The sequence below is a fragment of the Hippoglossus stenolepis genome, chromosome 3, assembly GCF_022539355.2.
Source record: "Hippoglossus stenolepis isolate QCI-W04-F060 chromosome 3, HSTE1.2, whole genome shotgun sequence".
In the NCBI taxonomy this organism is placed as follows: Eukaryota; Metazoa; Chordata; class Actinopteri; order Pleuronectiformes; family Pleuronectidae; genus Hippoglossus; species Hippoglossus stenolepis.
Window position 1 is genome coordinate 11386716 of NC_061485.1, and position 12563 is coordinate 11399278.

At 42.1% G+C, this 12563-nt stretch overlaps 1 protein-coding gene across 7 annotated transcripts in view; it reads left to right on the top strand.

Annotated features, from left to right (window-relative positions):
• The window catches only part of atp2b2 (ATPase plasma membrane Ca2+ transporting 2), a 119792-nt gene that overhangs the window by 51447 nt on the left and 55782 nt on the right, over window positions 1-12563 (top strand). For 6 of the 7 annotated variants that reach the window (XM_035152919.2, XM_035152926.2, XM_035152918.2 and 3 more), the window contains exon 2: window positions 3262-4000. In XM_035152919.2, coding sequence (XP_035008810.1) covers window positions 3802-4000 — 199 coding nt within the window. In that variant the 5' untranslated portion in view covers window positions 3262-3801. The remainder of the gene's footprint in view (window positions 1-3261; window positions 4001-12563) is intronic. The other variant, XM_035152920.2, reaches the window with a different exon arrangement.

Sequence of the window (12563 nt, forward strand, 5' to 3'; positions counted from 1 at the left end):
TTGACCAACTGTTCAGTGGTGTTTGATTTCTGAGGTTTTTCATTCGTTTTTCACAAGGCAAACATAGTCTTAGCATCTGGCCACAGAGCTCTGTGTCTTAATATGAATCCCATATGGTGTTCAAGTTCATAAAGTCCAATTAAGTGTTCTTGCACATTAGGTAAGAAGAAAAAGCTGTTGATTATTTCAAAAGCTGCTCTTTCTCTTTAAGTATTTGATCATATGTTACTCATTATTCACTGTCAAGCCTTGGTGAGCTTGCCAGCAATTATGCTGAAAGACTGGTAGGTAGGCAGGGAGGTAGACAGAAGAATAGCACAGCAGGGAAGTGTTCAGTCAGGTGCAGGTAGACCGGTAGGTCAATGCAGATTCAACGGGCAGACAGGTAGGAGGAATGGATTTGGAGTGTTGGTGGAAATATTGAAGGCAGAAGGTTTTTGCAAGGGCTAACAAAATCAGCAAAAGCTCCATACCCCCAACATTTAGCATGAAATTTGCCTCTTTGATGTTAAAAATATTAAACAGTGAACAGGAACCACTTTGACACACTGTCTTTATTAAGGTGTCATCTGTGAATGCACACACATCGACAACAGCTCTGCTCACAGGTGCCCTCCTTTTGCAAGGAAAGAAGAAATCGATTTTGCACACATAAAGTACATCACCTGCTCTGAAGTGACTCGGGTATCAGCACTGCACCTCACCTTTATTTTTCCCTCTTTTTTTTCTGTACCTATGAATATATTGTGCTCTCCACAATCTCCCTCATTCCCCTGCCTCTCTCTTTTCCCTTCATTTCTCTCCCTCCCACTTCTCAAACGCTCCCACTCTTGCATATGTATGCTATTGTAAGTTAAAGACAGGAAAATGCATGCCAGCAGAATCTACCACCACCACCACCACCAGTCACTTACATCACCAACATGATGATATGAAGCTGGAAATACACAACCTTACATGGTCAGTGATGAAGAGCTGCGCTGACTTTCTGTGTTACATTTATCATGTAACACTGCATTGCTATCAACTATGTTATCTTTATTTCAAACAAGAACAGTTTTGCAAATTATGGAAGAACAGGTTCAGCTTGAATTAAGGTTGAGTAAGAAGTGTTTTTTTCCTGGAGGGTACAAATGTACAGATACAGCTTTTTTGTACTTTCAGAAAAATGTTAATCAGTGCTCTGGTAAAGGGCAGATCAGTATTTACAGACTGTGACCGATGCACCTGCACGAGACAAGTTAGTAGGACAGAAAACCAGCCTTGCTCTTGGTGTGGAAGCACAGTGCAGGTACTCAGGGATGAGTGGTCTCTCTCTCTCTTGCAGGTGGTCCATCTGGTGCAAAAGAGAATTACCTGTGTGATGTAGCTTCTCTCCTCAGCCAGCCACTTCATTAACCATTCAGGCACACAAATAAACACACATTTCCTGGGAGAGCGTTTGTTTGCTTTCATTTGACGGGTTTTGGAAGATCTGGCCGGCACAGATGTCTGCCTTGGCGTGCAGAGACTACCGCCAACATTGATTGGACCTGATTGGCAGGCCAGGGGGGGGGGGCAGCATAAAAGGTTGGAGAAAATACACAGAGGAAGATGTAGTCCTGCCTCAAGCTGTTCTAGTTTTGTTTAAAAAATGGAAACTATCCAAAATCATACTATATGGGAATATAAGTATTGCTTTATCGCTATATTGATACATAGGAAAGAAATTCTCTCCTCTCCTCTCACAGAAATGTCTTGCAGGTTTAGTGGTTTGCACCTGTCATTGCCGACTTTGCCAAATGCTGTCTTACTTTGTCACTTCGGTAAGGCCTGGCGCTCATTAACACACAGGACTGCTTCCTGTAGAGTTACAGATGTGGATTGTTGGCAGGGTCTCTTGCCACCCTGAAGTGACAAGGTCGCTGCCCTGCTGTTCCTGATCGCACAATTGTGTCTACTATTCCCATCTGTATCATCAGGCTTGGTATGCGTGACTGGACACCTTGCTGATTTTTGTCAGCCTGGCCAGTTTCAGCAGGGCATGTCGCCAGTACAGAGATTTTGAAAGTGCCCTGTACCTCTGGGTTGCTGAGTCTTATCTGCGGTTGCATGGACTCACTGTTAATTCACATTTCTACCAAAAAGGCAACAATTTAGCAGAAAAGCTGCATCTTGTAACATGCTACTCTGCGTTGTTAGCTCATCTTCCGTTTGCTAACTGCTCTACCATCATATACTTAACATATCAAGAATATATGTTTTATATATATATATTTGATTAAAATGTTTTATTTAATTGTTGCATTATTGACCCCTTGAGGACCTCATAGCTAAATTACTTGCAGTTTTAATAGTATACATAACAGATGGGTCTCCCCCTGTGTGGGTGGGTGGTGCTTCGGATGGTGATAATGATATTAATAATGAAACCTTTTTGGTGGAGAAGTGATCCATGTGTGACATGCTGGATCACTGATGTCATTGATTAAAATAATAAATTGTGACAATATTGTGTTTTCCCTGTCAACAAATATTATGGAAAGACTATGATTAACAATTATTTCTCGTGTTGCATTTTCCTCTGTGCCATTGACAGTATAAACTGTGAATCACCGTAGAAGAGTAAATTGCACTTTACCATTTTAACACCACACAAGTCTCCTTTATAAGCAGAGTGTAGTTCTAAGATGAGAGGATGGATAGAGAGGAAGGTGTCTTCATGGACTTTTAGCATATGAGGAGGTCGCTTGATGTAGATTGAGAGAGAGCTAGTGGTGAGGTAGCAGCTCCACGGCTCAGCCCATCCTCCCTGTGACAGCACATCGTTACGTGGTGCCTCCCTGCTCTGTCGTCAGAGCAGCCCCAGCCACCCACCCGCGCACAACTCCTCTCTGCTCTGCACCAGAAAGGAGTATCCTCTTCTCTCTGCCCTCCCTCTCTTTCATATCGTCTTTCTCTCCTTCTCTATCCGTTGCTGTCCTCAGAATGAGGTTAGCAGCACCAGCACCAGTAACAGCAGCAGCAGCAGTAGATAGAGACAGTAGAGACACAGTCACTGCAGCAGCCAGGAGAGACTGTTCTTCAGCTGTGCACCACCCACCGCTGCATTCACCACTGCCCTGAGAACGCAACGCTCATCCTTGTGCTCTCTCTCTCTCTCTCTCTGTGTCTCTCCCTCCTCCTCCTTCTCCTCCCTCACCTTCTGTCCTATTTGGATTCGACTCTCTCTCTCTCGCTCTCTCTCTCTCTCTCTCCCTCTCTCTCTTTCTCTCTCTGTAGCAGTGATGGGGAAGACCACCATGTAGAGACGGAGAGGCAGCGGAGGCAACAGCAGAATAGCAGCAATGGGAAGCCACACATGGAGCGGGTCTGGACTGCAGCCGTGGTGAGCCTGAGACCTACAGGACTTGCAACCCCCATCATTGCCCTACTCAGGACCTGACCACTGGGGCTGTCCAACGCTCACCTGGATGCTCCCCACTTGTGTTTCATCGCCCCCTCCTCTCTCCTCGTTCTTCGCTGCTCTTTCTCCTCTTCTTGTTTCTTCTCTTTGATGGTTTTTGGTCTGCTGATATCCGACAGCCTCTCCTGAAACAGAGAAGCTGCTCATCCCCTTGGATTTTTCCCCCATTTTAACCTGTGTAAATCTGCCAACAGTACCTTCAACTGGCATTCCTTTTTCCCTTTTTTGATTGTCGCCTGCTTGATACCTATTTTGGATTTTTTTTTCTCTCAACTCATCTCTCTGTTGTGCAGGCTTTTTGATTGATCTATAAGCAATAACAAACACTTATCTAACTGACTTGACTAGCCGACATCATGGGAGACATGTCGAACAGCGATTTTTATGCCAAGAACCAAAGAAATGACAGCGACCGGGTGGCTGGCTTCGGCTGCTCGGTCATGGAGCTGCGCTCGTTGATGGAGCTGCGTGGCACAGAGGCGGTGGTCAAGCTCCAGGAGGACTACGGGGATGTGGAGGGAATGTGCACACGACTGCAAACCTCACCCACAGAAGGTAAGTCCCCGTGCTTGTCTCAGTGTGCACGTGCATTGGTGTGTATGTGAATATGCAGACTGGTGTGTATTGTATGAAGAACCTCATCTTGAGGTGAAATAATTACTGTGGGTTTGGATATGAATCAATATTTACCTGTCATAACGGCTTTATTTGATATAAAAACCACTGGTTAAAGCACAGACACTCAGAAACCCTGTAAAGCACCTCGAGAAATGCGTAAGCACAGCATCACACAACAGCAGGCAGGGGAGGGAGGGAGTCCCGTTTGAGGGGACTAATGAAAATCCTCCTCAGCCTGCATGTGTTCGATCTCTTTAGTATGCATAGAAATCTCTCCGGACAGTTTAGCCTCTGTCACTCCCCCCTCTCTCACACAAGCCCCCATGCCTCCCTTGTCATTCTCCGTACAACACAGGAGCGCTTTTGGCCACGTTGGGTATATATATTATAAATTATAAAAACAAACCTGTTTCACATGTATTCTTATCCTATTTAGTAATTGGAAAATGTAATAATTATTCCCTTCCTTCAGCGCAAATAACACATTTTTATGTATTTATCCTAAAAAAAAGCAGATTCATTTCCTGTAGTTGCATTAAAATTAAGTATTTGTTTCATTAATAAGAACAATACATACCTGTCACAGAATCCTAATCACATAGCTATATTTACTTATTCGTTTATTATTTCAATGTCTCCATTTATTGTCCCTTCTGCTGAGAAACAGTGAAGCAGCAGTACAATGAGCACATACAAGTGACCCACTCTCATGGCTCCATCTGTGTTGAATCTGTTAAAAATCATCCCTCCCTCCCCTGATGTCAGGATCATTGATCAGTATTCACATAGCGTCACCTGTGTGATATCAGAAGTCACCTGTAACCTGATAGGATGATACTCATAGAAGATTGTGTTTCCTGGTCTTCTCATCCAATAACACCACTTCCAGGTCAGCTGGTGATAGTTCCTGGAGCTCGACAACAGCAGAGTAAATGAGATCAGTGCAGAGTTAAACTAACAGTCAAATAAAAGCTCCTATTAACACTGAATCAGATACAGATGCAGTGTCTGTTGGTGATCACCATATTCGCAGCATCTGAGTGAAAGGAAGCCCATAGAACTTAAGAAATACTGAAATGAAACTGAATTTAAATGAGCAATAAAATCATCATAAATTGATAAATTATAATTTAATTTTCCCTTTCTCGTGAGCTTTCTGACTATTGCCTTTTCTCCATGCGCTAAACACTAACCCAGAATCACAGCCTGCAGACTTGCAATAAAGCCAAAATTAAAGTAATTACAATTCTCCAAAAGAAATAGGAAAAGTCTAATTATTGGAATGCTTTCTATCACTGGTAATCTCATTTGTTCAACCTAGCATTTCATTTTGATTTCTTTCTGTTGTCTCCAACAGTGTTACTGACATTGTGGGGAAAGTACATTTTACACTTCATTATCTTAAAACATTACAAAAAGGAAAAGCAATGAATAATACACCAAGGTTTTTCCCCAGTTTTGTCGATGGCTGATACATAATAATACAGTTTATTTGAAATATTGAAAATTCTCTTATGAAAGGTTTTCCAGGGAATCTGCATATCTACACCACCAAGGAGGTAATGTCTTCACCTGTCCATTGGTTTGTTTATAGGTTGGTTGTTTGACAGCAGGATGACACAGAAACTACTGAACGTCCATGAAACTTTGTGGGATGGGCCAAGAAAGAACCCATTCAATTTTGAGCCGAATCGTTATGGACAAAGGGGCGGATCCAGGATTTTTTTTTTTATCACCTTCTTTAACCTTGCTAGATACATTTTTACATACATTTTCACCAATTTCTCAGGGAATCTGAGAAGATCCGTGGATCTTGAATAAAGAAATCTGACACATTTATGGAACTGATATCTATGAGTTTGTGAAATTAGGTGCAGCTTGAATTTAAAGGGTCAGCTGTGCCTTTACGGAGGTGTGCGCTCTATTAAGTGCCATTTCACTTTAGTTTTAGATTTACATACTCAGATTACTCTCAGTGATGGTGTAAAATTATAGTTTTTGATCATTGTTGTCCAGTCAAAAAGGATCAGTTCTAAATGCCCACCGGTTTATTACAACCTCAAGTGTGCATGTGCTATCAATTATTTTCAGAATGTTAGTATCTAACAGATTAATAATATATTGTGTAGCTTGTGTAGTATGGATAATTAAGGTGCCTCCTTATCATGTATTTTTGGTCAGCATTGTCACTAATTAAATCCATTCATCAAGTCCCTGTGTTTTGGTTAAAATCTTGCCTTATAGTGCCAACAAGCAGGACGCCCCTCCTCTCTCATCCCTGCGTATAATTATTAATTGTTATAATGAATAATTTCACTCTCGCTGGAACATTCACTAAGTGGAAACTGAGTGATGGTATCGATGCATCTATTTGCATTAGTGATCCCAGGTGTTTCCATGTTTATGCGGTGTTGGTCCCCTCGTGTGTTGTGCGGTTGCTCCACACAACATATGTTACCTCCGAAATATGATCGTGGTAATTATCTTGGAGGGTATTCTGTATTGCTCGCTGTCATCATGTGTGGTGCGTGTAATGTGTATGTGTCCCAGGGGCCTGCGTTTGATGGTTAGAGGCCCTTAGCACGGTTGACCTATTCGCCCCGCACACTGAAGCCTATACCAGCTCTTTCACATGATACTAACCATTCATGAATGGCTATACTCCATTACACGGCATAAATGCATAATGGCTCTGTGAATGTAAAAATGCAACCGGTAAAGTGGTTACACACTTGACCGCATGCTTTCGATGCACTTGGCTCTAAGATCCTGACGCAGTGTTGCTTCAGTATAAGAAACTCTAAAATATAGAAAAATACTGATCCACCAGTCATACAGTTGAGAGCCTGTTGATTTATTCGTCTACATTATCTAGGCCTCAGGATTAGACTACATAGGGGCCACTGCATTTCTAATCATAGTAGATGAGGGGCTGCTATAGATTCTCTCACACATGATAAACATACATGATACAAAACATATGTATTTTTTAAACACTAACCCTAAAAGGAAATACAAACCTTTCTTTCTTGGGCATTAACTTTTAAAGAGGTGAAATAGGGTTGGACAATTTGCAAATATTTTCCAATCGATATCAACGATTTATTTGGGAGGACTATTTATTCATAGGACTGGATATAATCGTCCGATTGCCAAACCCTAAGGTGAAATGACTACAATGGATGTACAACAGAATGACATATCTTGATACATTATTATGATCATGATTAAATGAATGCTGATAAAGAAGCACATCTAATTCTGTAACATGCCCTGATTCTTCAGTTTCACCCTTCAATCTTCCCCCTTTGCTCGTCTCCTTGTACCCGCACCAAGGATGTAGTTACCCATTTGTTGCCTTGTAGGTGACTGTGGGGTGAAGAAGCTAGCATTTCCCTGAGGCAGGCAGTGGGTGAAGGGCATGAGTCATTCAGGGGCCAGATGGGATGTCAGACTACAGCTCAGTTTTTCAAGAAGGGATGGCAGGAAGGCGCTCAGGGTATGACCTGTTTCTCATACGATAGAAGAAAAGACAGTTTGTGGGTGTTCACACAGTTACTACCATTTTGTCAAGAGACCGGCAGAGAGCCGCAGCACATCGGTAGGTCCTCCTGCACAGGGAGCAGGGAACTGTGAGAGTGCTCAGGGCATAGCCGTTCTTCGAGGGTCGGGAGGATGAAGAGGTGCTCAGGGCACTGATAGTCTTTGATGTTGTGGGAATGGGAGGGGAGGATGGTACTTGGCCAGACCTTGCGGCAGAAGAGAAATAAATACAGCTACGTGTGGGAACCACATTAAATACAAGGAGGCACAAAAGTACAGTGGTAAACATTTCAGGATACTTGGATGTAATAATCTGTAACAACTCTTCATTAAAATGTCCAAAAAACGATTAGTACTGTTATGTATTTTGTTTACTTGTGATTTTACATTATCCAAAATGTTTCCAACAATGTTCAAACCCAGAGAAATCCCTATGTTTGTTCAAGGTAACGGGACATTTTGATCACCTTTTAATTGCGCCATAACCGCTTTACTCGTGGCAAATGTCTCACGCTAAGGGGAGATAGTGCTTCATACTAATTAATAAAGCTGGAAGGAATTCAATTTACAACCAGTAAAATTCAACAGTTTTTCTTTTTAATAACTTATTCCCAGCTGGGAAATAAGCCACTTCATTTCCTACCATGCAAGATCTTTCAAATTCACCTCTCGTCCTACTAACAATTTCCAGCCATGACACTGCATCTGCTATTGTTTTCTGTGTGTGTGTGATCTTTATCTCAATCACAGGTGTGTAGTAAAGTAGTAATATAATGAGTACTGAGGTTGGGTCCCATTGTTTTACTTTGCCCTCCATCACTAAACCTCATTTCAGTGTCATTACTACCACTCTCGCCTCTCAGTCTCTCATTGGCCTTTGGTTCCCTGATTTTACTCCTTCCATCTATAAATCTTCCTGAACGTCACCTTCCCCCATCATCCAGAGAAACCAGCAGTTAAGACCATATCAATATCCTAACCACAGGTAAACCACATCTAAAATATAATGATCTCTTACCCAACATAAAATGTACACCTTACACATCTAAATATTCCTGCTAAAATGGTACTGGCAAATGGTAATATTCCTTTCTTGTCCACATCCCCTTCACATTATTGAATTGTGAAGATGAAACTTGATGATTATATCAGGTATCTGGGATTTTGTTTTCAGACAATGGCAGGTAACTGGCTGGTGGAGCATGGATGGACATGCAACGCTGAATCAAACGCGATAATACATTTGTTGCAGCTCCTTGCTGGGAGTCAGATGAAAAGCTTCAAACCACTCTCACTCGGTTTCTTGGCTGGGATCAGTGACTTTCTGGAGTCTTAACTGGTTGCCTGGCAACTGCCCCTGCCCAAGAAATAGTCCGGCACATAAACCAGCACAGAATTATTGCTCTTATTTGCAGTTTGTTTTTTGTAGGGATTAACCAAAAGTATATCTCACTGTTAATCAGTGCGTTAGGGAGGCGCTGGTTGGTGGGTTTTGTTTGCCAGGTCATGTGTTTCCCACATTTGCCTCTAAGCTAACTAGCTCCAGGTACACATTTCTTATACAGATATGAAATGGGTATCAAGCTTTTAATCCAACTATTGGCATGAATGCAACTATTTTCTCCCACTTTGCAACTCAGTCAAATTTCCTTCCTTCCTACCTCGTTCTCCCTCCCTGCCTCGCCCTCCTGTCCCCTTCAGACCTCCTCTTCCTCCTCATGAAGCCTTTTAATCGCTTCTCTCTCTCTCTCTCTCTCTCTCTCTCTCTCTCTCTCTCTCTCTCTCTCTCTCTCTCTCTACCTCTCTACTATTTTTCGGTCTCACCACATCTCACCAATCCTCCTTTCTCTATCTCCTCTCTGCTCCCATTTCTATTTCGGTGTGCTGGTCGGTCGCTCATATCCCAGTAGGCCCGTGTACAGCGTAGCCTAAATAGACCTGCTCTACATTTATAACCTTCATCATCTCTCTTTCCTGCTCCCACCTCTTTAACTAAGTTAGTAACAGCGTCATAGTGGTGGAAAAAGTAGTCCGTCATTTCTAAAGCATTTTGTATTCAAACTGCGTTTGCACCTATATTAGTGGGAAACCTTTAGTAAAAGCAAGCACTGCAGGTTTACTGCAGAAATGCAGGTTTCCATCAGTTGATTTAAGACAGTCGTGTTTACAGCAGGTCCCCAATGGGAATTTCCCTGCATTGTTCGTATAATGGTATGAATGACGATAGTGGAAGGTGGCCAGCTGATACATCATGCATGGTGTCAGTATTCCTAATGGAAGGAGGTTGTTACTGGTTCTTCTGCGTAAAAAGACCATTCACTGAGGCAAACACTTAATTCATTATTCAAAAACAGATTCAAAACCATAACAATGCCGATCTGTAATAAGGGATGTAAACGTCAGCATCCGTTTTTCTCCCGTGACATTGCCTTTGGGTCAAGGACACAGATGTAATGATATGTGCGGTTATCTGAAGATGTAGACAGAGAGATAATACTGGAAAAAAAAATTGATGTGTATTAAAATTAAAGGAAAGATGAGTGATAGGGAGGAAGGATAGTCGAGAAATATTTTTGTTTTCTCTGAGGTTATTTCTCTTTGTTGCATGGACACAGAGAAATGGATAGAATTAGACCTTGTTTCTCTACTGTACTTATTTCCCTTTTTCTTGTTCTGCTGTTAACCGACACCGTCTCCTCCTACAGGTACAGTTGTCCTTGTATCATCTGTATCGTAGTTTACTGTGTGCCATGCTGCTATTACTCGTTTTATTCCTCCTACATATCACTCTTGTGATACTCTGTTCCCATGACGGGGCCGTTATGACTTCTATACATAACTCAGGAAACAGTTTTCCCCACTCAACTATCATCCACCTCTTCTCCACTTCTGTCTATCATCCCCTTCTCTCTCTCCCCTCTCTGTGGCTGCAGAGTTTGTTGCAACACTCCCTCTGTTCTCCAATTTCATCTCCTTCCTCATTTTCCTCCCTTATTTTGATCTTACCCTTGAAATGAAACCCACTGTTCAGTTTTTGTGATTCTACATCTCACATTTTCCTCGTCTGTTCTTAACCTTTCTCCTCCTTTCTTCACCCACATTCCACCTCTCCTTCTTGCCGTCTTACTTTTCCATATCCCCTCCATCCCTCCCTGATGATAGTACTAATCGCGTCCTCCAGTCGCAGCACCGCGAGCACGTTCCCCTCTGACGCAGTCTATTTAATCTCTGTCCCACAAGGGATCTCGCACATGGAGCCGCCATCTCTTTAATAAGGACAATTTCACCCACTCCTCCTCTCCTCCTTCTTGTCTTCGTCGTCCTCCTCTGTTCTTCTCCTCTCTGCCCTCCCTTTTTCCTCCGTTCCCCTGGCAGCTCTGTAAAAAGGGATGGAAAAGGTAGAAAAAGAAAGAGAATGAAATAGGAGGCGAAGAAGGGAGAGGGAGACGGCTCTCAGAGGACAGATTATAAATGATTCACAGCCATTTTGCTCTGTAAGGGAGCAAAACCACATCGTGGGTAGATACACACACACACACACACACACACACACACACACACACACACACACACACACAATATACTACTCACACAGGTGTTCTTCCCTATGTGGAGTAGCTTTGACCTTGAGGTAAGCTGAAGCAGTATTTTGGCACTTTAGTCAACCACCCTGCATTAGCGCACTTTGAGCAATATTATTATTTTTATCACAACTGCAGACACCTTGACATATTGGATCAATTAATACTCCTGTTCACCTATTTAGCATTAATACAACAAATATTAAGTGATGCCATTTTTCTTAATGTAGCATAATGCAAAAAGATGAGCAGGTGTAGGGAAGAAAAACAGCATGTGAAACACTTCGCTGGAATGTGATGTGAAGTGCAATCACTTCTCAAATGCTTAGTCTTTCATATCAGGGTGTGATTACTGTCTGTGGAGAAGAACACTGTGGGCCGGTCTCCCAGACTAAGATTAAACGAGGACTAAAACAATAATTAAAATTATTAGATGCACAATTAAATTCATTCTTAGGTTCGAACTGAGCCATATTCAAGAAACGGGAGTTGATAAGGGGAAGGATCAGGAAATTGTGCCTCTGAGTTTTAAATACCATTGCTGATTGTTGCATAATGTTCTTTTTGTTGAAATCGATCAGTGTAAATCAGGAAGGTCAGAAGAAGAACGAATTAGGTGCATTCTCTAAATATTGCACTTGAGCGTAGTTGTTTTATTGAGGCAGTGAAAATGTTCTCCTATTAAATCCCATCTTGTCAGAGGGATTGTCAGTAGTGAATATGTACAAATGCACATGCGCACACACACACACACAGATGCTGGACATGACTGGCAGTGTAGTCAGCTGTCCCAAGAGATGCCTGACTGAATTAAGAGGACAGATGCCAAAAACCAGACACTACTGGCCTGTTCCCATGGAGCCTGGTGCTGACTCACAGCAGTGTAACTGTCAGTGTGAGTGTAAGCTACAGTGTACTGATTGGTTTACAATTGACTTTATGGTTGACGGGGAAGTTTCCTGATGAACACATTTCCTGGAGAAACTCAAAATAAAAAAACTCAAAACCAAATGCATAGTTAAAGATTAAAAATTATAATTTTACAAAACTTGTATGCAGTTATTCTATACAAGATAATTCAGTTAAAGGTAGGTTTGGTTAGTTGTTTTTTTCCCTTTGGGCCGACCTGCCTGCCTGCGTGCACCCCTGCTTGTGCTCTCATTGTGAATGACCAGTATATCATTAATTTACTATAACTTTTTTGCCAATCAAAAAAATCATGATGGTGTAATGCCAAAGAACACATATCAAGGTCTGTTTCATTTCGTCTTGTTTAGTGTCTTGCGGTGTATTACAGGAGAGAGGGGGGAGTGTCTTGCTCAATAGCACTTGAAGTTTTACAGGTGCCAGAAATTGACATCTGCAAATTCTACTCT